The sequence below is a fragment of the Mya arenaria genome, chromosome 3 (genome assembly GCF_026914265.1).
Source record: "Mya arenaria isolate MELC-2E11 chromosome 3, ASM2691426v1".
NCBI lineage: Eukaryota > Metazoa > Mollusca > Bivalvia > Myida > Myidae > Mya > Mya arenaria.
Genome location: NC_069124.1, coordinates 8,424,641 through 8,452,163, shown reverse-complemented (window position 1 = coordinate 8,452,163; position 27,523 = coordinate 8,424,641). Strand labels below are relative to the sequence as shown.

The window sequence follows — 27,523 nt, the reverse complement described above, 5'->3', positions numbered from 1 at the left end:
ATATGGTAAGATGTTAATACAGTTAAATTTATAAGGAACAATAAGTCTCTAGGTGCTTGTTTTGGAGCTGCGTTATCCGTCCGAATAAATCGGGTGACAAATGCCGTCAAATGTCACGACAATTGGTGTTTTCTACACCCGTATATCTATTAATAGTATCACTGTGTGTTAGTAAACCATCTGTGACGTAGATGCGATCAGTCATAGTGTCGGCATCTATTTTTATTTCATTGAAAATCAATCGAGTGAGAAATAGTAAACCGATATATAACATTCACTGTATAGCTGTAGCATCATTACCCTAGTATAGACACATTCAGACAAAATGGATAGACCACCTGTTGGAAAAGTGGAAGATTTAGCCACTCTTGCTAAGTTGGACGAAAAAGTGCTTTTGGCGGAGTTGAAAACGAGATATTACAATAACGATATTTATGTAAGTATAATTGCGTGCTTCTTCCTTGTCGGTATTTATCAACTGTTATGATTTGGAATGGTATATCTGTAAGACAGATAATTAACTTTGTTCAGCCAGGGCTGATATTGAACTATACTTCTTAAATCTGTTTTTCTCTATTTTATCTATAATTTCTCTGATATTAAAGTCATACATTTATTATAAAATATATAGATGTTAATTATATTATTTTTGAATTAAGAATAAAAGATTCAACAAGATGTCTTCATGAACGGTTGAAAGTACTTAACATATGATCTTTTAATTAACGACCTTATTACCCACATGTATATATACACATAAAATTTACAAAGTCACATTTTTTAAATTTGTATTTGCTTAAAGGCTTAATGGTACATTAATCTACATATTTACATAACATATTGTCATAATCAAAAACCTTCTCCCATTACCCATTCAAATATTAGATTATAGATATAAAACATGCTCAAGTTTGCATAGATATAAAAATCAATATACATGTACAGTGTTCATCATGTATTTTTGACTAAATTATAATAAAAAAAGAAAATATAAACAAAAATATTCATTAAGTTTAATCATATTTTATTCAACATAAGTATCATACATTGCAAAGTTGTATGTAATACTTTAATACACATGATATATACAAGCAGATTAAAGTGTAAGAAGAGCTTATTATGTTTATAAATGGTTTACTGAACACGCTAGGTATAATATTAACATCACTGTATAATAGGCTTACTATTTGTTGGTCTAGAAGAACGATCATAAGAGGTAAACATATTTTTTGTCCAATGAGTATACTTCAAATTTGCAAAATAACCATCTTTTTCAGTAAATCAGCTATCATTCGTTATTGATTTTAATCAGGTGAACTGGTAGATATCAATAGTGGCTGGCCCACTTAGTAGGTAGTTTACACTTAATTAATTGTATTTGCATACCACTGAAAAGGTAAAGGTTGTTATACAAACTTACACAAAATAAACAATTTATGCGACTGTGTCCCATGAAACCGTTTATGTTTGTTAGTACATTAAAATGTACTTACAACCTGAAACCATTACTTAAATATTTATTTTGTTGAGAGCCATATTACCATGTCAAGAATGCCATATTATAACAACTTTACCAATAAATTTAAGATAATGTAGATATTCTTCAAAAAATGTAGTTTTGGGGAAAACAAGTCTGAATAAACCTTTAGCCTTGATTGTAACTATAGCCTCATTATAAATGGCCAGCAATGTGAACTATGTATATACCTAATGTTATTGATAGTGCTGTCATTTTGGCAACCTTATATCAATCAGAAGAAGAAAAAAAAGAATATGATGCTCTATGCAATTGAACAAAGGAGGGTGTATGTATTATGTGAACATTGTGAATAATTAAGTAATAGGAGCATTTTCAGTATAAAGATTCATTTTCAGTCTTATGGTACATGTAGTTGGCTTGTCATAAGTTTAATATGATATATGGAGCAGAAAACATTCTTCGTTTAGAGATTGAAATGTCTTTGTATACTTACATAATGAACCGGACATCAAAATAAGACATTTAGATGAACAAGTCTGAATTCTTACATTACTGCATGCTTACAGGAACCAAATGCCCTTGTGCGTTTTAGTATTTTCATGTCATAGGTGTATTTAAATAACGCTATTGCAAATTTTATGTTTTTAGAGCTTAAGATTCAAAATTATGTCTCAATGAATATCTTCCTGATGCTGTTTTGTGTTTGTTAATAAGAGTAGGTAAATCAATTTTAACATGTTTGAAAAAGAATATCGCATATAAAAAATCTATGAAGCAGTTCAATTAATACTATTGTACACTGTTCTTCTCCCTGCAGACTATATTATATGGTTCACACGTATTAGAAAAAGTTACTATGAATGAAAAACAGAAATTGGGAACAAATCACATTTTCCTCTGTCAAGAAGAATCATTGTTGTGTGAATCATTCTAGAATAATTTTAATTATAAGTTATAGCGTGTAGCATTTCAGTTGAGATTTTGACAACAAAAATTCCTGTCCCAAATATTGTAAAATGAGGTTATGATTTATTCCAGCACATAATATTCCTTATGATTCTGATGTAAAATAGTGTCATATATACTGGAAAAAATAAAACATTTATAAAACAAGAGCGGTCATAAGATATTATATATAATACTGTTTTTGTTTTATTTCAGACTTATGTAGGGGATATCCTGATAGCTGTGAACCCATTCAGAGACATTGGGATTTACGATGACCAGGTTTGATTTCCTTTTTTTGCACTTTACGGATACATGTATTAAATATGTTAGGAAGATGGATTTGAAAAACACACATTCTTCAAGCATTTTAGTGAAATTTAAACTTAATGAAAACTTCCTGATTTTTTGCTATTTATAGGTTATTAAAATACCCTTTACTTTTCATCATATTGACTCATATATGCAGTAATTGACCATTTTCTCACTGATATTTATATTTTTGGTGTACTGTACAAACATCAGTTAGATTTCTTTTAATTCTAGTAAGAAAAAAGGCAGTTCGTTACTTTTTACTTGAAATGTTTCAATAAGAATTGCTTTATGAAAACAGCCCCAAGATGCTGTCATTTCACTTTTATGTCATTTAACATTGTTGGCACAATGTTTTATGATAACAATTTATGGTGAGTTTCAATATGAAACCTTATAGGCTGATGTATCTAACATCCTTGAAAATGAATTCGTTTAGGTTTGAATAAAATTCTTTAATATGATAAGGCTACAATTGATGAACAGTTTGTTTGGCCATACCAATGCCTCATATTTTGAGACGCAGGTAGGTAGATAGTTTTTTTCTTTCTTTCCAACCCCTTTCTTTGGTAAAGAAAAACGAAGTAATAATACGATCAGGTGAGATTAACCTTAAAAACTATCTTATCTCCGGTATTTTTGTGCGGTTGACAAGTAAAGCCAGACTTAGTATTTATTTATAGTGGCCTAAATAGGGTAACTCCATTTTTAGCTTGACTATTCGAAGAATAGGTGGGCTATACTACTCGCCTCGGCTTCGGCGTCCGGTTAAAGTTTTAGGGCAAGTTGGGATTTTCACTTATAAGTCCAATACCCTACATTCAATTGACTTAATACTTCACACAGTTGTTCAGGGCCATCACATGATGAGGTTAGATAACTCCATATTATTCTTTACACAGATTATGGCCCCTGATTGACTATGGAACTTGGGTTAAAGTTTTAGGGCAAGTTGGAATATTTATTAATAACTTCTATATCCTTTGTTCAATTGACTTAATACTTCACACAGTTGTTCAGGACCATCCCACAATGATGTTACATAACTCCATATTATCCTAAATACAAGTTATGGCCCCTGATTGACTTAGGTTAAAGTTTTAGGGCAGGTTAAAGTTTTAGGGCAAGTTGGGATTTTCACTTAAAACTCCAATACCATTCATTCAATTGACTTAATACTTCACACAGATGTTCAGAGCCATCACATAATGAGGTAAGATAACTCCATATTATCTTTTATACAAATTATGGCCCCTGATTGACTATGGAACTTAGGTTAAAGTTTTAGGGCAGGTTGGGATATTGTTTAATAACTTCTATACCCTTTATTCAATTGACTTAATACTTCACACAATTGTTTAGGACCATCACCCAATGAGGTTACATAACTCCATATCCTAAATACAAGTTATGGCCCCTGATTGACTTAGGTTAAAGTTTTAGGCAAGTAAAAGTAAAGGGCAAGTTGGGATTTTAATAAAAAAAACTTCTATACCGTTCATTAAATGCACTTTATAAAATTCAAAATTATTTACGACCATCTTACAAGAAACATAACTCCGTTTTAAGCCTAAATACAAGTTATGGCCCTTTTTTTTTTTTTTAATTTCCTTTGAAAGGCATATTTGTATATTCTTAACCACATTTTCATAATGGGAAATCAAGTTATTTGAATGACTTGCATCATTGTTTGGCCGGGCTGGTGGGAGGGCAGCATCAAAGTCACCTTATGTATCAAATAGTTTTAGTTAGGTTTGACATAAAGAGACCAAACTTGGTATTATTACATCGTTATTGTATTCTAAGTCAAAGCGGCATAGTCGAGCACGCTGTCTTACAACGGCTCTTGTACATCTTATTTTACATGTAATGCATTTGATTTTGTGATATTCAATAGCGCCCACTTTAAAATAAGACTTCCTTGTTCTATAATTGACGAGTCACGAGCTTGAACTAGGTTTCTTTGCTAAAGCAATCTTAAAAGCAGATATAATCAATATTTTAAAAGTTCAGACATCTTAAACTGATTTTTTATTACCATGCAGTTGTCTTAATTTCTTTTCAAATTAAAGGTATTTAAAAAAATTGAATAAAATATCCAGTCATTTGAATTGCAGTTTCAGTTTCATGAAGATAACTAAATGACAAACACTGAACTTGAAAACAAAGTATTCTCCTTTATTGTTTTCATTACAACTTAAATTATAATGCCTTAAATTGCTTTTTGTCTGAATAAGTTTTTTTTTATCAGTTGCTGTGGCAACTAAGTAAAATAAAATTCAAACTCAAGCATGAGAGTGGTCGAGATGTATATTGGTTTCTGCCTCTCACCCAAGAGGCTGGGGGTTAGACCTCCAGCAGGGTGAGAATGGTCCAGAAGTATATAGGTTTCTGCCGCCCACCCAAGAGGCTTGAGGTTAGAACCCCATCTCAGGTATGTTTTCGGGGCTTCTCAAAAAGAACACCAGAGGCAGTATTCAATATTATTCTTATTCTTATTCTTAGATATACCCGAGTGAATCCATTCAGTATATCAGCCAGTTATTTTTCCAGCCCAAACAAAACACTATAAGATTCTACTCTTAAATATAAGTTTGATATGAGTTGGTTATTCAATAAGGCCAGTTCATGTTTTTACCTTGAAAACAGACTTAAATGGGATTTATTTCCGCTTGAAGATACCAATGAAGCTAAATTATATTTATGAGTAAATAACTCAATCCTCTTATTGCATTTTGTGAGATCTGAGGCTTTAATGAAAATGTGAAAAAAGATTACCCGAATCAGTTTAAAAAAAAAATCTTTCAAAATCCCCTCTTTGATCTTTGATTTGCAGACATCGCTGAAGTACAACCTCTCAAAGAAGAGCGAGAATCCCCCGCACATATTTGCGATTGCGGACTCAGCGTTCCAGTGCATGGTGGGATATGGCGGGCGAATACCGACCAACCAGTGCCTCCTTATCAGGTAATGATTGCCGTGAATCATTTAATAGCTCTAACTTTGTTTGAAATGTTTGTGGTGTGTCCAATAAATGAACTTTAAAAATCCCTATATTATATAAAAGGTGCATGCATTTATTTGCAAAATAATTTATAAGGTTGACCTTCTCAATTTATGCTCTTAGGAAATTGAAGATGTTTATATTTGATTAAAGAATTGACATTGGTAGAAAAATACGGGCATTATTCAAGTTTATCGCAAAATATGTTATTGTTAACCATGGACTGCAGAATGATACTGCCAATACTGGTAATTATGATTTCACAGTATTGAAATAGTGACTTTCAGAACCTCAATTCAACTCCATTCAAACAATAAAATTCCTCAATATGTCAGGTTGAGAGCTATCAAGTGACATGTTTTTAATCTCTTTTTTTCCTTGCTTAAGTAAACAAAGTTTTGTTTGGGGTTTACTAGTAAGAATGGTAACAGATTTATTAAGACGTTTACAAGTTTGGTTATCTAGTCGCCAAGGAAGTGATAGATCTTCTGCACAAAAAATATTGCAATATTCATGCCCTTGTTAAAACCCTAGTGTCATTGACAAGGAAGATGTGCTTGCATAAACAGCTGTATAGAACATAAGAACTGATTTACATAATGTATGCCATGTAACATGCCCCGAACACACGGTCTGGAATTTATACATTACTGCATAATACATGATGGATAAAGTTGAAACTAAAAATGTTATTTTTATGACAATATATATGTCAAATTAAGGAAATGAAAAATCATTGAATTGATTCAGTTTTTTAGCATATATGTATGTGCTATACTTGCCATATTCACCATTTGGTCAAGTGAAAGGTTGGAGGGGGAGGGTGGTGGTGGTGACCGGGATGGGGTTCAGCATGGTGACAGTAATCCTTATGTATCATGGATCAATCAGTATTTTCACCAATTTAACACTTTACCAGAGATTGTACATACTTTACATAATTGTACAGACAGTGGTCATAATAACTGTATACTTTTATATTTCTTCTTGCAACCCCATACATGAAAAACTAAGAGTAAAAGTTTTTGTGAAAATTACACTGATTTATTTTTCTAAAAAGTTTGGCTCCCTTGGTGTGCTTAAAACCAGTTGTTTCCCTGGATGGACTTAATATTGCAGTATCATGAACTATTTTGATATCTGATTTACGGTATGTGAAAATGAATGAGTTTGCTAATAATTTATGTATGCAAGAGTTATATCTGTGATTTTTTTGTTTGTACTATACAAAGTACAATAATTGCATTTACTTAGGTTTAAAGGTGTACCCTTACTCCCAAATAAGATTTACCACAATTATATATCAATTGTTGAAATATACCAAAAAACAAATTAAAGATTGAATGAATGTCGAAAACAATGGTTCTAATGAAGGATACCCTGTTTAATCAGAAAGAAAGGTGCAGAAAACTAGGTATTTCTACCTTATGAGTCGATAGTAGGTCACAGTAAATCTTTAGCACTCACCAATTATTTAATATTTTTGTGTCTTCAGCTATTAAATACATGGTTACAATCTTGTTATCAGTAATTAATAATTTCCATAAATGCATTATTCAGTAAGTAGTTTAAGGTTTATCACTAAAAATTATGTTTGTTATACATGTGTATGTATTGATTTTAAATATATCAGAGTATCACTTTAGCAACAACAATATTTGTTTGCAGTGGGGAGAGTGGCGCTGGGAAGACAGAGAGCACAAAACTCATCATCAAACAGCTGATAGAACTTTGCAATGGCAACACACAGCTGGAACAACAGATCCTTCAGGTAGTTATCCTGTTAAAGTAACAACAGTGTGGTCTGTATATCCATATTTGCCACAAAAGCGTTGCTACAGGAAAGCCTGAGATATTGTTTTTTGTTACAATTGAAGGCTTTGTTATGGAGTACAATGGTTATTATATCAGTAGCACATTCTTAAAACAGCTAGAAGCTGACAAGTCAAGGTCATGAGAGTTTTTCATAGTCAAAACATTAGTACTGATTTAGAGGCCAACAATTTTGGACAATAGGTGCCTTAGCCAACCATGGGCAAACAAAACAAGAACCTCGGATAAAAGTGTTCCTGTCAAAATCCACCAATGCCTGTAGATCATCATCATTCTAAGAAATTGAACCAATGTTAGTACTTAGTAGATCATCATAATTTTAAGGAAATCAACCAATGTCTATGGATCATCATTCTTAGGAAATCAACCAATGTTTGTGTGGATCATCTTCATTCTTAGGAAATAAACAAATGTTTGTGGATCATCATCATTCTTAGGAAATCAACCAATGTCTATAGATCATCATTCTTAGAAACTGAGCCAATGTTTGTAGATCATCTTCATTCTTAGAAAATGAACCAATGTTTGTGGATCATCTTCATTCTTAGAAAATCAACGAATGTCAATAGTTCATCATAATTCTATGAAAATAACCAATGTTTGTGGATCAACATCACTCTGATAGCTAAATGTTTATGGCATGGTTATTGAGTGTTCATTAACTAACCTACATTACTTGTGCAGGTTAACCCGCTGTTGGAGGCCTTTGGCAATGCTCAGACCAAGATGAATGACAACTCCAGTAGATTCGGCAAATACATTCAGCTCTCCTTCCACAATGGACAAGGTCAGAGAAAGTCTAAATATACAACTAACTATGTTTAATGGTCACATACCGGAGCTGTTATTATAAGGATGAGTAATCTGACGGCGTCCACCATATTAACATTTAAATGCTTTATTGTTTGCTCTCAGCTGACCAACATTTCTTTTCAACTTGGTAAAACTGAATATTGACATAGTATCTCAGTTACAATTGATAACCAGCCAAATTCCACTGTTCATTCTGAATTATACAAATTTAAACAAATTCATAAATAAGTAATCTCTGCTCATAAATTAACCCCCATTGTCCCTCTCGCCCAAATCCTGTTACTGAACATTGTTTTTCAGTTCTTGGAGCCAAGATCTCAGAGTACCTGCTGGAAAAATCAAGACTGACATTCCAAAGCTCTGGCGAGGAAAGTTTCCACATCTTTTACTACATGATGGCTGGCCTCCCAAAGTCTAAACAAGAACAGTTCTGTCTTCAAGCAGCAGACAAATACAGGTACATGTGGTTTACAGACATACAGAATTCCATGAGGGTGGGAGGTGGGGAGGACCATTGGCAATTATCCCCTTTGGATTCAAAATTTTGTTTAAGTCACCTTTGGGGATGTCACATGGGTCAAGCCATAATGCAGCCATTATGGGGCATGGGAAGACCTTTATAAACTCAACAACAACAAGGCGGGGAATACAACTTGATTTAGGGATGAAAAGGCAAAAAGGAGATTATGTGACAGATAGCTACATTAAAGAATTGTGTTGGTAAAATTTTTGAAAACAATCTTTTGAAAATTAAAAATCAATGTTTCCAGATACCTTGCCAATGGTATAGCTGGAATATCCAATGATCGCCAGATGTCAAAAAAGCATTACGAAGAGCTCCTCAATGCCCTGGACCTTGTGGGCTTCACTGATGAGGAACAGTATGACATGTTTACCGTGGTTACAAGTGTCCTTCACCTTGGCAACACGATGTTCGAGGAGGATGATAGTGATCATTCTGAGATACAGGATATGGCACCTGTGTCAGTTGTGGCTGTAAGTTTAGAGGAGAAATCATCCCTATTTTAGATGGTTACATGTGTGCATATGGAGAGACAAAATGTTTAAATGTTATAGTACCTATAATTTTCCAAGGTTAAGGAAAGGAAGGTAAAGTCTTCAATATTGTTATTCTCTTGTAAACAGATGAAAAAATATTGTTATTTCCTGATGTTAGATGTTTTTTTGTAACTACTTAAAATTAATGCAAATATAGATATTTTACAATCCATCAGATTAGTTTATTAAAATGATTATGACGACTTTAAATTTCAGAAACTCTTGAATGTAGATGAACAAGACATGGCTGGCTGTATGACATCCATTGTGACAATCACACGTGGAGAGCACGTCAAGAGACACTACTCTAAGGCCCAGGCTGAAGGTATGGCATTCATTTTAGAAAAGAATCGTCTAGTGTGTAGTATATTGCCAAATGGTTGCTTCATGGTCAGCATATTAATCAAGGCGCTTTTCACAGGTTTTGACTTTAGTAACCTGTATGCAATATTTCTCTCAATGATAAATGCATGAAGATTCTTAATAAAAAAAACGTGTAATTTTCCTTGAACTTAAAACTCATGTAGATGAGTTATTGCACTGAATTTGAAACTACATGTAGCTGCATTCACAAACATACACTAGTCTTGATCATTGTTATAGATGTCAAACTATATCGCTTTTGTCTAAGAACAATAAGAAATTTAAATTATGGATTTCTTTCAGAGGCGAGAGATGCTATAGCTAAGATCTTGTATGGTCGACTGTTTGGCTGGATTGTTAACAAGATAAACCAGCTGTTAGCTCCTGACCACGAAGTACCACAAAACGAGTCACGAGAGATTGGCATTCTTGACATTTTTGGCTTCGAACATTTTGAGAAGAACAGTTTTGAGCAGGCCTGTATCAACCTGGCCAATGAACAGCTGCAGTTCTTCTTTAACCAGGTGATACTTATGATGGTTTTACACATACTAGCTTTTTGATGCTTCATTTTATATTTTATATTTGCAAACTTTAAACTTAAACACTCTGTTTTCAGGAATAATCAGCAAATATCAGGGATACTAGTTAAAAATTCTAAAATTGTTATGGTTATGTAGCCTCACCAAACATAGAATATAAAAAAAGTGTAAATGATGAGGTGTGAGAGTGGTCTAGTAGTATAGGTGTCTGCCTCTCACCCAAGAGGTTGTGGGTTCGATCTCCACAAGGGGTACTTTCTCATGGCCTCTCAAAAAGGACACAGTACTGGTTTCTGCCCAGGAAACGGACTTGAGAGTGATTCTATAAGCTCAGCTTTCGGCACAATTGAGCTAAAATAAATAAGTAAATACTAAACATAAAATATCATATGAATTCAATTTAATATTTCCTGGCATGTTAAACTAACATAAAATCAATAAATAATTAAAAACAATAAGGCCAGATTTATAATGAACCCCCATGTTACAGCATGTGTTCAAACAAGAACAAGAGGAGTATGTGAAAGAGGGGATTGACTGGCAGGAGATCAAGTTTGTGGATAACCAACCTCTCCTGGACCTGTTCCTGGCAAGGCCTGTGGGCATGTTATCCATACTTGATGAAGAGAGCAAATTCCCCAGGGTTGGTACATGTATTTTCATAGAATTTTAGATGTTTAAATTTCTCCGGGAAATTTAATGAAGAAATAAATAAAGATTTTATTCATTTTTTGGTAAAACGTGTGATGTTAAATTATTAGGGCAAAACAATGTTAAGTAATATAACACTAGTGTTGAATAAAAATGTGTAATGGTTGTATTACATTCCAAACAAGCAACATCATGATAAAACTACGTAGAGAACTATTGTATCGTTTTGCCAACATAATACAAAGATATCAATATCGCCCAACAATTTTTGTGATGAAATGAAAAACATTGATATAGATAACCTTGTTCTATGACAAATTATATTTTCCAATTTCCCATTAACATAATATAAAATATCCCCCCATAGGCTACAGACCTGACCCTGGTTGGCAAGTTCAACAAGAATTTCACATCGTCCAGTTACTACAAGCCAATCAAGAGCACGCAGGAGAGCAAATTCTCCATCTGTCACTACGCCGGTGAGGTGACATACGATGCTAGAGGGTGGCTTGAGAAGAATCGTGACACCCTACCACCCGGTGTGATGGAGATGCTACAGGGGAGTCAGAACGCTCTTGTCAGGTCCATATTTAAAGGTATGGATTATTGATCGCATTTGTAGTCCACACTTCTCAACTAATAACCTGTGAAATACTTAAGTTTCTTGAATTTTGCTGAAATTGAAAACATTGTGAAGGTTTTGAATGCAGGCTGAAAACAACAACACCAACATGTGTTCCTGTCCTGGTGATATTTGCACTCGTAGCATGGTGACTGTTGAAAGTATGTTGACGTATCAATGTTTTTTTTACAGCACAAGTGACCAGAACAGGAACCTTAGCTTTCCAGGGAAGAAAATCAACAAGAAAGACCAGAAAGGTGAGTTTCCTTATTATCATTAGCATAAATAGCACTGATTTGTCAGTCATCTCAAGGTTGAAAAAGTTTCCTTTATATAATGGCTAGTGACTGACATATTCATTTTAGCTCACATAAGGTCTGTGGCTGCTTTAATATCAAAAAAGTTAGTTGTGAAAACATCATTTGAAAAAATGGAACTTATCATAGGTTGGTCTCATTCATAAAATCTGTGACCAATGATGGATGTTTTTTCAGGGAGGGCACAGGCCAAGTTTGGATGCTGCCAGAAAGAGGAAACAAACAGTTGGTGCCCAATTCAAGGTCAGTGTGTCAATATAACTTAACAATTTGACTAAGGATAATTCTTTGTTCTTCAGATTTTGAGACTTGGGGATGAAGAATGCAGGAGTTTTACCAGTCTTTATCAAACATTATGAACTTAAATAGTTTTTTCATAGTGAGTTATGATAGATGCATTTAAAAGAAATTTAAGTCTTTTCATAGGAACCCCATCTAATATTATTGTTTCAAACATTTCCCAGAATTCCCTGCAAGTTTTAATGGAGCGAATGACGTCATCCACACCCATCTTTATCCGATGTCTCAAGCCAAACCATGTGAAGGCTCCCGGCAACTTTAATGAAAAATACATCAACCAACAGGTATTAGTATTAGTATTTACTTGTTAAACCAGAAAACTACATAACTGTTGAAAGAGTCTTAATACTGGCAATGTTTTTGTATCATACATTACAGCTTGTGTAAGTATAGTAGTTTTCATGAGAGATGAAGATGATGGTTTGATTAAAAAATATTTTTTGGAATTTTTCGGTGAGAAATTCCAGATGAAGCAAATTAAGTACTATTGCTTCTTCACAAAATATTGATGTTTGATTGAGAATTATTTTGATAAAAAAAAATGAAACACCTTTAATTAATATCTTAAAACGTTTGCTTTCACAATTACCTTGAGTGATCACTTTCCAATTATGATTTCTTGTTGTGTTTTCCCAGCTACTGTACACTGGAATGTTGGAGACAACAAAAATAAGGAGGGAAGGGTTTGCTGTGAGGCCATCATTTGAGGACTTTGTAAACAAGTGAGTTTATTTCCTTTTTCCTAAAGCCTTGGATTATAAACAATATTGAGAAGAAGCTTTAGAATCATAGCATTTAAATTATGACAGGTAAATTGCTTCAAATGTCTGGGAAACAATGAAACATCTTTTAATCTTTTTACATTACACATTTTTAAAACTATTCCTATTACATTTGTATTATAGATATAAAGTGATCCTGTGTAAGCCCCTGCTAACTGGAAGCAGAGACAACTGTTCCAAGATCCTGCGGGCCACGAGTATCAAGGGTTGGCAGGTTGGCAAAACCAAGGTCTTCCTCAAGTATTTCCATGTGGACCAGCTTACAGAAGTGCTCGAGCAGATGGGCAAATCTGCCATCACTCTGCAGGTGGGTAATTTTAGCTCACCCTATTTTAGGGTAATGTTATTTTATGAGCTTTTCGAAAAAGAAGTTGAGGTACTGTCATGATCAGCATCATAGTCCAGCAATTTGTTGATCACTAAAAATAGTTTTAAGATATTTTTATGTAACTTACAGTTCTTACAAAAAAACATCATAGCAGGGCTTTCCTTTAAAGGTGTTGAGTTGTATGGGTCATTGATAACCTAAGATTGGCATCGGCTTGCCTCTTTATTAATGATATATTTCATCAGTGAATGTGCAATCATATTAATATATTCTTTTAGAGAATTGTGCGAGGGTTCCTAGCCAGACGTCATTTTGCTAGGAAACTTGAAGTTGCTAGGCAACAGGCAGAGAAGATTGCGGCTCTGCTCTCTCAGATTGAGGGGCTCTCCATGAAGATGTTAAACCAACAAGAAGGAGTTAAACAACAGGATAAGGACATCCCGCAAGGTTGGTTCATAATTTTTATTGATAGCAATTCTACAAATTTCAATTGCCACATTCAAAAAGATAATTGCTTGATAGCTGCTTGAGAAATATACATTTCAATTGCATGAATAATGATATATGTGGCATAATCACTCTAAAACAAAACAATAGCCATTACCTTCTATATAACAAATGTCAACAAGACCATTTCAAAACCCCTAATTATGAAATCATTTCTTGTTAATACAAGCCAGACATGAGATAGGTTAAGATATGACCAAAAAGAAAGTCTTTGACTTAATCATTCAACCATCTTAACAAAAATGCAGTGTTATGTTGGAAATATTGGATTGATTTTGATTAGTACTCATATTAATGTTGATGTTTTTTCAGCTTTTTTTGGTCGGCCAGGCAGTGTTATAGAGCCCAACTACCCGCCCCCAGTGCCTGATTTCCCGTATAAAGACCTTTCCCATGTGGGTGGGGCAAGCATTGCCTCCTCACATCGGTACTTGGAGCCCCAACCTTCCAAAAAATTTGCTGACTTTGGAACACAGGTATGGAGAGAGGAAAATGTTTAAGAGATTTGAATAACGTTATTATTGCAATAAGTAGGTCTATTTTCCTGTCCATTTTTAGCTCCTTTGTTTTTGGAATAAAGTGTGGTATTGTGAAAGCCTTGGTGTCATTGTCATTATCGTGGCTCATAACTCAAAATCGGTTCAATTATGCAAAACCTTTACCTTGGCCATAACTCAAAATCGCTTCAATTGTGCAAAACCTTTACCTTGGCCATAACTCAAAATTGGTTCAATTGTGCAAAACCTTTACCTTGGCCATAACTCAAAATCGGTTCAATTGTGCAAAACCTTTACCTTGGCCATAACTCAAAATCGCTTCAATTGTGCAAAACCTTTACCTTGGCCATAACTCAAAATCGGTTCAATTGTGCAAAACCTTTACCTTGGCCATAACTCAAAATCGGTTCAAGATATTCAATTGAAACTAGGTGCACATGTTGCCACTAAAAGATTGTACATGTTTAGCAAGGTCCATTACTCTGGCTTCAATTATTGTTGAGTTATGCCCTTGTTCAAATGAAAGAAGTGAAGACAGAAGGTATTGTTATAGCTGCTGATGTGAGCATCAGTGTTTACAGGTTCCATGAAAAACTGTTTTTTATTGGTCCTTGAAACTCGTTCCAGACAATCACATGGATCTGAGAACATGTACTAACCTTGATAATATTCGTATGTACAGCAAAACTCATAACTCTGGCTTACATTATAGATGAATCATGTATTCTGTTTTTGTGAGAATATTATCTTTGTCAACTTGCCTCCTCTGGGCAGAGACATTGACATATCAGGAGATGAATTTGTCCCAGCTACAAAAAAACAAGCATCCAGACTGCTTTTTCTGTAAATTCAAACGTTATTTTAAATCTAGGCAAGCGACAGTGACAGCGAGGTATCAGACGACGAGTTTGTCCCCCAGAACTCCAAGGCCCATCCTGGAAACAAAGAGGCCTCGAAAAACTGGTTTCAGGAAACCCAGGCCACCCAGATTTACGACCCAATGGCTTCTAACTTCATTGCTGAGTGGTTCCACGGTGTCATATCGAGGAGGTGGGTTCAATTGTCTTAGTTAGCATGACAATAGTGGGGTATTAGTGTCTCAATCACTCAAGTTATTAAGGACATTGAAGTACTTTAAAATGTTACGATGCCATAGAGTCAATGTATGCTAATATTTGAATATTTTCAGTTATGTAACTTCACAGCTATTTTCTCACTGGATATTCCTTCTGACCATGAAACCATTTTAGGGTATACTGTCACATGTTTTATGATATATGGTAGGTACCCATTCTGTGTAGAACAATGATGTAGGCAGCCCCATAACAACAGTGTGTGGGTCATCCTCGTTGGTTGAATATGTATGGCAATTATATTAACATATGTTGCTGTGTTGATTCCAGGCAGTCAGAGAACTTGTTAAAAACCAAAGCAACTGGAACATTCCTGATCAGAGTTAGCGAGAGCAGATTTGGATACACATTGTCATTCAAGTGAGTAAAGACCCTTAAAGTTGAAAAAAGAAATGATGATATTAAAGTTCAAATGCTTTAAGTATTTGATTAATTCAATGCGTATATTTGTATACCACCAAAATTACAAGTCATACGGTAAAACAATACCAATGTTTTTGTAACCTATTAAAAAAAATTATGAAAAATTACACAGATGTATATTGTTACTGGAATAGAATTAGTTAGTTACAAAAGTTGATGTCACTGAAGCTTGTCAGAGGGTGAATGGTCAATCTTTTGTATAATTGAGTCAATCAAAGCATGCATGTTCTTTTAAAAAACAGCAATGTTAATTTCTTCAGGGGAGAGAATCGAGTTCATCACTACATGATTGACCAGCTGCGCAACAAAAAGTTTATAGTTGTTGGGGAACCAAAGGTCCATAAAACACTGAAGGACATCATTGAATACCACCAAAATGTGAGTTGGGATTTATTTCTTAATGTTATTGCCAAGGTACATATTCTAATTATTTCATCATTGAATACCCCCTTAAATTGCGAAGGCTGAGAGATGGGATGTCAATTTTTTTTGTTGTGGAAAAATATACTGCACATGGTTTTTTATGATCAGACATTCTCTCATGGAGCTCATCTTCATTGTGAAACACTGCTAGGAAATTTTCTAAATGATGAATAATTAATTCATTGGTGTAGATTGCAGAACTCTTTAGAGTCTGGATCAATAGAATTTCATTGGTGTGTTCTTTTTCATATTAAGTGGCAAAACCCCTGTATGATGTCATGCAAATCTGGTTGAAAAGTAATAACTTGTAACATGTGATTTCATTGGATGAAAAGTTTTCTCCCCTGCCTCATTTATATTGATGACACCAAGAATGTTTCATTCAAATTTAACAGGGTTGCAGAATGATGATGGTGACTGACTTATTCAAACTAGTATGTTTGTAATTTTCATTGGTAAAACAGTGTTAGTTTTAAAATGAACTTCTTGTAAGGTTTCTTTGGTTTTTGTTTAACTTTCAGGTGTCAGATGATATTCAGAAAAGGTCTACATGTTTTTATAATTATATTTAAATTTGTACTGTTTGTTTTCAGAATCGTATCTCCAACTGGAAAGGCTTCTTGACTGATCCTTGTGGCCAGGTAAGGTTAAATTGGAAATCACTCAGTACTAGAATATACAAATGAATGAATACATCTAAGTAATCATTAATTTAACATTCTTAGTCAGTTATTAAAAAATACATGAACATCTTTAGTCAGTTTTTAAACTGTGTCACAAAATGTGTCTATATCCCATTATATAAAGACCAATTGTTTGTTTCAGGGTAAGATATATTTTGTTCAGTGAGCACCAAAAGTTATATTTACAAGTAAAATATTGACTTTTCGTGTTCATGAGGTGAAATATCTTTCTTACACTGAAACAAGCAATTTTTCAGTTTATTTCATGTTTGTAGTTCATTAAAAATATATTTAGTAGACATTTATTTGGAAAAACATGTGGAATTTTAGCTAAATGAGATCATACCAGGTATGATTTCATTGGTTTTCTTTCCAGCACGTTGAGAGATAACATTCATTTCTTAAAGTGGAATGAGCTAAAATATCTGAAGCAGTGAAATTATGTGTGAGTTAATCCACTGTTATTTTTTAAATAAACCAGCAACCAAGCATAAAGTAATACTTCATGATAAAGAATTGAATATTAAAACTCTGTTCATTCAACTTTTCATATCATGTTAATGATCAAGTTCAAATGATTTTTCTTTTAGCTGTCAAATGTAAGTCCTGTGTTTAGTGTTTAAAAGCTAGTTGCTCGATCCTACAAATCAATACATGTTTTGTTGAATGTATAAAACTTCATTCCATATCCATATAAAGTGTGTTTGTGTGGAGGGGGGGCCTAGGATATTCGCTCCATCTGCCCCTGGGAGATGTACTATATATTCCTATATATTAAACTTGTGTGATTGGGGAAAATGTAGACTACATTGTTTTGTACAACATTTAGAGTGTACAATTTATTATTTATGTTCAATAATCTATAAAATGCTTTTAAATTGAAAAGAAATGCTAGTTTAGAAAAAAAGCTTTTAAAAGTAAAGTACAACAAACAAAAATAAATATCCGCATCAAGGCAATTAATAATTATGGATGAAAATCCCCCTACTTTGGGCAAAATCCCATGGTATAGTTGAGGGTGAAATCCCATGGTATTCTGAAAATTTCTCCTAGTTAAGGTATTCTGACAGGGATGATAAAATTCCGGATTAATCCGGAATTCCGGATTTAAGGCCTCACGGATCGATTTTGAGATTAATGTAAATCCGTTGAGTTTTTTCTAGGGGGGAGGGAAACAGGGAGCGATTCGAGCTCAGTTCGAACAATATGGGTACGGAAGGTGTGTTTTCCGGAAGTGTAAATCCGGAAATTAACGAACCTAATTACATCTTGGCAATCGAGCTATATGATTGGTTAAGATAGCATCAGGTGATTACGGAAATTACCGATGGGACTAGAAGACAGTATCCGGATGGTCGTATCCGGATATGACAGACGACGAAGACGAATAAACGGGTATTGGAAAATTGAAAAAAAGAAGACCACCACCAACTTCTAAAAACATCGATTCGTCGATTTTAAGGGTATATTTGCCATTTATTTTTAAGAAAAAAACCCGAAACGTTTCTTTTTGAGTTAATTGAAATTGATCAAACTGAGAATGAATTTTGCGCATGTAGCATTATTTCGGACATCCCGATTCGGATTGTGTCATAATAATTTATTTTTATTTTACAAATTTTATTTGGCCGATTGAAGTTTATGCTGTAAACCGTTTTTTTTTATTATTCTCATAATGTTTGAAGCATTGTTGACCGTAATGGGAGGTTCAAATGAAAATTGGTTTGGTTCAAATTAAAAAAAAAAAATGAATAAATATTTTGTAGTAGTAATATTTATTACGTAGAGGCAGTCATTTTAATATCTATTTGAGACAGTTCAACAAAATTTCTTGAGGACCCAGTTTGAGTGAGATTTAAATCCTTTTATTGTAATTTGTATTTCCAGGTATGTTTACAAAAGTCAGGGATGAACAGACACCTCAGCCAGTGCATCCAGTTGTTCCTGTCAATGACTGACAATTCATTCCAGGGCCATGATACTTGGATTTATGGCTGAACATGCTCCCTGGCACCACAGTATTGTGTCTTATTTAAGACACTTGCCAAAGATACAAAAGCTCTCAGCGAATTAAAAAGGTGTACAGCATCATACAAGATGACTTACGGAGTGGCTAGCCATTTCATAACATGTGGAGGAGTAAATGGATCTCGGTTTTGTTTCAACTAAGACAAGTCAACAAACACAAACACTGAGAAAACTGTTGCAGCTATTTTTCTGGCATAGAATAAGAAATAGTGTTGAGACATTTGGCCTCCTTAAAAATCACAACTTGAACTGCTGTGGGACAATCTAGTTTGTGTGCTATTGGACTCATGTAACACCATGAGGGGAAAAAATCTGGCTTGGGGGCCAGAATACGTCAATGTCCACCATGTGCACAACGGCTACGCTGCCAAAGCATTTAAGTCCCGTTTGGATATTACTTGGAATAATATATATCATAATTCATAACATTATATTCTCATCAAATGTACAGAAAATGGAATAAATACTCTTATGATACATAAAAATTGAATAAATAACACTTCAATAAACATTTGCAAGCATGATAATTGATATGTTGTTCATTATTATAAATCAAACATCCCGCAGTGTAGACTGTTCATACACAGGCATTTGATCATAGCCAGTTGAGTTTTATGGGAAGTGGACAACTGAACAAAAATGTCAGGTACACGTCTAATGCCTGTGACTTCAGGTAAAAAAGAGTAAATTTAACTTTGTTTAAAGACAACTGTGTTAAACTTCACTGCTAAGATTCCTGATAATGGTTCTGATTGTAGATGTCTCCTGTTGAACATAATTTTATCTACCAAACCGAAAGATGTACTCTTTGAACACTATTCTAAGGCAAAAAAGGGTATTAGAATCCCTGAAATACGGAAAGCTTCGGGGGGCTTTGCCCCCCATGTCCCCCCACCAGGGCTTTGCCCTGGACCCATCGGGGGCCTTGAGCGGCCCCCTGAACCCCACGCAGACATTTTCAGGATTGGCAACTTGGCTCTGTTATCATCCCTGTATTCTGAGTAAAATCCCCCGAGTTAAGGGCAAAATACCATTGTATTCAGAACAAAATATGATAGGTGTTCTGAGCAAAATCCCCCTAGTTTTGATGTATTCTGAGCTAAAAATTGAGGTATTTTGAGTGAATTGCCCCTAGCTGATGGCAAAATCCCCTTGTATTCTGAGCAAAATCCTCTGAGAAGCTTCCCAGGACTGTGTCATTATGCTCATATTGAACCTGCTTCATGTTGCGCTTTCTGAACCCATCAATATTAAACATTGTATGTGCATTCCCATATATAACTGTGTGTCATCATTGCTATGACATTAATTTTCAAATCAAAAATGCTAGTTTAATATATTATGTTTCAATACCTAGGTACTTTTAAAGGCAAATCACATCTAACTTTGGCCAGTAAATTAGTTAAGAAGATCTTTGTTGTGTACTTTTTGACAGCCAATGACTCTTTATTGTTTGCTTCCATCATACATTTTGGCTGTAACATGCATGTATTATTTGAATGTGTTCATGTTAATGTTAGGATTTTAAACTTTACACTTTCTTGTTAATTGAACATTTTTCCTTTTTAAATTGTCACTTGAGTGCTTGTATACACTTATATTAAAGAGATGCATCATTATTTAAAAAAAGAAGAAGATACCTCTTCATTTAAGTATACAACTTGCCACTGTTCAAATAATGTTTCTATGAAAGTTTAGAACTTAAGTGAAAACCAGTGTCTTTAACAATGTTTCCATGGCAATTTCAGGAGTCAGGGGAGTGTGACTATGGTGATCTTGTGAATGAGAACTTTTACTTCACCCTGCAAGCTGAAATACAGAGACAGGTACTAATAACAATCATTACATTTTTATATACTAAACAAAAAGTAACTTAAACGGCAAAATATAAAATTATACAGCATTGTAGAGGTTTTCAGTTTTTATAACTGTTACAGGCTGCTGCTGTTGTTGGCATGTTACCAATGACAAAACATATACTCCCATATCTCTGGCATGTTACCAATGACAAAACATATACTCCCATATCTCTGACACCTTACCTATGACAATACATATACTCCCATATCTCTGGCACGTTACCTATGACAATACATGTACTCCCATATCTCTGGCACGTTACCAATGACAATACATATACTCCTATATCTCTGGCACGTTACCTATGACAATACATATACTCCCATATCTCTGGCACGTTACCTATGACAATACATATACTCCCATATCTCTGGCACGTTACCAATGACAAAACATATACTCCCATATCTCTGGCACGTTACCTATGACAATACATATACTCCCATATCTCTGGCATGTTACCTATGACAATACATATACTCCCATATCTCTGGCACGTTACCAATGACAATACATATACTCCCATATCTCTGGCATGTTACTCTGGCACGTTACCAATGACAATACATATACTCCCATATCTCTGGCACGTTACCAATGACAATACATGTACTCCCATATCTCTGGCACGTTACCAGTGACAATACATATACTCCCATATCTCTGGCACGTTACCAGTGACAATACATGTACTCCCATATCTCTGGCACGTTACCAATGACAATACATATACTCCCATATCTCTGGCATGTTACCTATGACAATACATATACTCCCATATCTCTGGCACGTTACCTATGACAATACATATACTCCCATATCTCTGGCACGTTACCTATGACAATACATATACTCCCATATCTCTGGCACGTTACCTATGACAATACATATACTCCCATATCTCTGGCACGTTACCTATGACAATACATATACTCCCATATCTCTGGCACGTTACCTATGACAATACATATACTCCCATATCTCTGGCACGTTACCTATGACAATACATATACTCCCATATCTCTGGCACGTTACCAATGACAATACATATACTCCCATATCTCTGGCACGTTACCTATGACAATACATATACTCCCATATCTGTGGCACTTTACCTATGACAATACATATACTCCCATATCTGTGGCACGTTACCTATGACAATACATATACTCCCATATCTCTGGCACGTTACCAATGACAAAACATATACTCCCATATCTCTGGCACGTTACTAATGACAATACATATACTCCCATATCTCTGGCACGTTACCAATGACAAAACATACTCCCATATCTCTGGCACGTTCTGGCATGTTACCAAATACTATACATACAGTCCCATATCTTGCTGAAATAATTAAGTTTTGTCCCTTGACCTGCAAGGCAAGGTGGAGAAGTGTTTGCAGTGTTTTTATTACTTTTAGTTGTATCTTCCTGTTACCAGCATATGTAACTGTTTTTCACAGCCTTTATAAAAAATGTGTATGTAAAAAATTGAATGACTTGAAAGTAAACAGTTTATACACATCTAATTATTCAACTCTATAGTATTCTTTACTTCAGTGTTTTTGCATAAAATCAAAATTTGAATGATAATTTCAAATAATTTTTTCATGTTTAGAAAACTGGCAAGCCCCGGAACATCAGAGAGAGCAATTATCGGGCCCCTCCCCCACCCCCTTCTGAGCTTGTGAACCAGGGACCTCCTGTACCCAATAGAAATTACAGGTAAAACTTTTTCCTTGTGTTTTTGTCTGGTCTATTTTTAGACCTCAATTGAAAGAATCTTCCATCATTTCCAACACTTTCTTTTTTACTGTTCTAATCCATCTATGTTTTTTATAACTCCTAAATATTTCTTAGTAAAATGGTTGTTTTGTCTCATGAAAATGGGTATTTGAAATAGTTAATATTAACAACATCTGATATCTAGAAGTGAATACCAAGTATTGTGCTGTCATTATTGTATTGTCCTTAGTCTAATACGAAAGTTTTTCTTCATTTAGTACAATTTATTGTAAGTATTGCACCCTTTGTAAGATTCACTGTTCTGTAGACTTATAGACAAATTTAAATATATGTTTTTACTTACTCCATATTTTTGTGTGTACTGCATTGTTATTAACCAGGTTTTCACATAGTGAAACCTGGTTATTAGAATGGCGAACGTCGTTGTTCGGGCGCGCGGGCTTTCGGGCGGGCGGCGTCAAACATACCTATGAAACTGAATAACTTTAGTAAGGATTGACATATCTTGACCAAACTTGGTCTATAGAAAGAATTTATGGGTACCTTTCATTGGATTGCATTTTTGGTCCCTAGGGTCAAGGTCAAGGTCACTGTAACTAAAAATAGAAAAATGGTTGAAACTGAATAACTTTGGTAAGGGTTGACATATCTTGACTAAACTTGCTCAATAGGAAGAGTTTATGGAGACCTTTCATGGAATTGCGTTTGGGGTCCCTAGGGTCAAGGTCAAGGTCACTGTTACTAAAAATAGAAAAACAGTTGAAACTGAATAACTTTAGTTAGGGTTGACGTATTTTGACCAAACTTGGTCAATAGGAAGATTTTATGGATACCTTTCATAGGATTGTGTTTGGGTCCCTTGGGTCAAGGTCAAGGTCACTGTTACTAAAAATAGAAAAACGGTTGAAACTGAATAACTTTAGTTAGGGATGACATATCTTGACTAAACTTGGTTTATAGGAAGAGCTTACAGAGACCTTTCATGGGATTGCGTTTGAGGTCCCTAGGTTCAAGGTCAAGGTGACTGTTACTAAAAATAGAAAAAAAGTTGAAACTGAATAACTTTAGTAAGGGTTGACATATCTTGACCAAACTAGGTCTATAGAAAGAGTTTTTGGGTACCTTTCATGGGATTGCGTTTGGGGTTCCTAGGTTCAAGGTCAAGGTCATTGTTACTAAAAATAGAAAAACAGTTGAAACTAACATACTTTAGTTAGGGATGACATATCTTGACTAAACTTGGTGTACAGGAAGATTTTATAGATACATTTCATGGGATTGGGTTTGGGGTCCCTAGGGTCAAGGTCAAGGTTACTGTTACTAAAAATAGAAAAACAGTTGAAACTGAATAACTTTAGTAAGGGTTGACATATCTTGACCAAACTTGGTCTATAGGAAGAGTTTATGGATACCTTTCATGGGATTGCATTTGGAGTCCCTAGGGTCAAAGTCTATGTTACTAAAAATAGAAAAATGGTTCAAACTGAATATCTTTAGTTAGGGTTGACATATCTTGACCAAACGTGGGTCTATAGTAAGAGTTTATGGATACTTTCATGAGATTGTGTTTTGGGGTCCCTAGATTCAAGGTCAAGGTCACTGTATCTAAAAATAGAAAAACAGTTGAAACTGAATAATTTAAGTCGGGGTCTACATATCTTGACCAAACCAGGTATAAAGGAAGAGTTTATGGATGCCTTTCATGAGATTGCGTTTGGGGTCCCTAGATTCAAGGTCAAGGTCACTGTTACTAGAAATAGAAAAACAGTTAAAAATGAATAACTTAAGTTAGGGTTGACATATCCTGACACAACTTGGTATAAAGGAAGAGTTTATGGATACCTTTCAATGGATTGCATTTGGGGTCCCCAGGGTCAAGGTCACTGTTACTAAAAATAGAAAAACAGACACAGGCTGAAGTTCTTCTGTCAATCATTAAAAACCTGGTTTCGTCGCATTGCGGTCTTTCTTGTTGTTGTTTTATTGTTCTGTAAACATACAATAAGGAACTATTATCTTGGAATAATCGTTTACTAGTATACAATACTGATTATAAATGTACTTATGGAATGTCTTAACAACAACATGTATAGTCTTTGTATAATATCTATCAGATGTACTAAATGAATCATTTTTTTAATATCAATGTAAGCTTGATTGTGAAATTTTTAATTCTTGCATTTAATTGACTGTTAAACAGACTCATAGTAGTATTTTTTACCAATATTCTATGCAGAGATCTCCGTTGACAAGCACAAAAGATCTCTGCCACCACATCAGCAAAATAGTTAGATTTCAGTACACCTTGTACACCCATTTGTGCAAAATATTGTTAAATTTCTTTTAAATAAGTTCTTTTCAAAGTTAAAATTATATATTTATTTCAAATGAAAGAACAAAAGAACTTTTTCAACAACGTCAAATGATTTTTATTAACATTACGTAATATGCATGAAGGAAGTGATTACTGTTCAGCAAAGGGAAGTAACTGTTGTGTGGAGTTTGGAATTGTCCCTGTAGTTTCCACTACACTATTATCAGCTCCAAACTCCTGTTGTCCTTTAGTGTTACGGTTCATTCCAACACAAATGGAATAGCTGGTCAGATTTACATTTAATCATTTACAACAACAAATCAGATTACAACCACTAAATAACCATTAAGTCATTATGTGGGCTTATAAAGTAAGTTTTTTAGAAGCTTGAGCTGGTATAAAGGCAATCGAGAGGCATTTCTTGCTGAACACTCAAAGAAAGTTAGCATTTATCTTTGGTCTACGATAAGTTGGCACCATTTGCCAACTTAATTAGTTGAAAAAACACAAAATAAACACTATTACTTACTGTTCTTACTACTCTTTTTTCCTTGAAACATGTTGATTTTAAATTTGCTTAGTGTTGTAATAAAGCACAAAGGTTGTCCCTGATGTGCTGGTTCTATTTCTCTGATTTATCTACAATTTTTCTTCACAATGTTTCAGATGTGCTACAATGTTTTAGCCAATGTATCCACTTCAGTTTTTAAATTTCTTTCTTTTCAGTGTAGCTTTTTCTGGCCGCTCTCAGCAACAATCAAAGCGACCATTGCCAAAACGACCTGACGAAGCATACAACCGTCTCCTTAGCAACCAAGAGAAAACCCATGCTTTTGGCCAAAGAGATAAAAAATAGACATTGTGGTAAAAATTAAATACAATCTGTTGATCAGTTTGATTCACCGGGAAATGTGTAAATATATTGCCAATATATTTTGTGAAATATTGATAACAGTGTCTACTTAGCCACCAGGAAACATACCACAAACACATGCTTATATATGTAAATGTTTTTTTCATTTATAATATATTTTTTTATGTAATTTTATTTTGAAAATGAGTGTTATTTGTTACTGTTATGTATTATGGTTGATTTTCTTGAAAAGTCTGAAGTGAAACAGGTTTAAGCCAAATTACCTGCGTAAACTTGATTTTATAAAGCAAAAAGTAGATTATTCTGATTGTCCATGAAATTATTTCCTTTAAAAGGCTCAAAACTCTTTAAAATATGATATTTTACAAGTTAAACTAAAACGAGAATAGTGTGCATATAGCATGATCCTGTAATACTTGATTGATAAAAAAATTGGGGTATGATTTAAATATAAATGGATTTCTTCTCCTTGAAATAACCAGAAATTGTTCAGAACTTCAGATATACATAGAAGATTTCTATATTAATGGAATGCTTCACCTTTAAACTACCAGAAATGGTTATAAGTTACAAGTATGATATAAATAAAAAAGGGAAGACTTCTCCTTGAAATAACCAGGAATGGCTGCATGCTTACCATGGTAACATCCATGTCATTGTGTCATTGTCAACATCCATGGAGGTGAGAACATTTATTTTATATCAACTCGGACATCGATTACATTTTTGTGTGAAAAATATTTGGTATATTGATATAGAAAGAAATCCTTTGATATAAAACCAAACTATCATCATGCAGGATTTGTAAGCAAAAGACAAATGTTAGGAGAGCTAGGGTACAGGGACTATATAAACATTGAAATTATATGGACATTAAATATTTAAATACTGATAATTTGTGATAATGTTAATCCATGTTATTTGTGATAAATAAAATACTGTGCATAATAATTGTCATGTTTAAATCTAAGGAGATTATCATGTTGGAAAATCCATTTTATCCATGTGTTCATTTAAATTGTAATTCCCATGTTTGTGAATGTTTAAACCAATACTCAGATTTTGAAAACACTTCTCCATTACTGTAAATTCCAAATGATTGTATATTTCGGTCGGACACAGTTTCAGTATTGTCTTGGTTGTAAATACTCTTCATTATGTTCTTTACATGTTTGCCTTCCTTTTGTAACTTTACATAATAGCATTACTAAGTTCAAGTAGTTTTTTTCAGAATTAATTCATGTGCTTATTTAATTGTGCCATATATTATGGATGCATTTTTTCTGATTTGCTGTTTTTATTTGAAAGTCTATATTTCAAGAAAATAAACAATAAATCAATATTTTTTTATCAAAATTATTATAAAAGTGTAATTGAAATGTTTGTCCATGTTTATATTTTTTCAAATCAGCACTGCATTTAACAATCAATCTATATATTGTTTAAGATGTATGTACATGTAGCTTTATGATACTTAATCAGTTGTCTTTGTATTGGACATCTTTTTAACACCAAAATAGCTGGTGCATAACTACCGTATAATTGTTTTACTAACAAATGCCAAAATATATATTTTTGTTACTGATTGGTTGTGACTATATTTTTATGAATACATTCCATAAACATTTCATATCAATTTTATATACATTGTTTTAAATAAAAACATACTAAGTGTT

At 34.0% G+C, this 27,523-nt stretch overlaps 1 protein-coding gene across 1 annotated transcript; it reads left to right on the top strand.

Annotated features, from left to right (window-relative positions):
* The first annotated feature begins 242 nt into the window (after window positions 1-242).
* On the top strand, window positions 243-27,523 carry LOC128227750 (myosin-IIIb-like). The gene is made up of 25 exons (XM_052938559.1): window positions 243-436; window positions 2,642-2,707; window positions 5,574-5,704; window positions 7,410-7,512; window positions 8,259-8,361; window positions 8,688-8,844; window positions 9,158-9,383; window positions 9,663-9,771; window positions 10,113-10,333; window positions 10,842-10,994; window positions 11,370-11,598; window positions 11,817-11,881; window positions 12,119-12,184; window positions 12,406-12,525; window positions 12,878-12,963; window positions 13,147-13,330; window positions 13,630-13,798; window positions 14,171-14,334; window positions 15,227-15,405; window positions 15,759-15,848; window positions 16,172-16,289; window positions 16,928-16,975; window positions 20,794-20,871; window positions 22,532-22,638; window positions 25,700-27,523. The coding sequence occupies exons 1-25, from the start codon at window positions 326-328 to the stop codon at window positions 25,827-25,829; spliced, it is 3,213 nt and encodes a 1,070-aa protein (XP_052794519.1). The 5' UTR covers window positions 243-325; the 3' UTR covers window positions 25,830-27,523.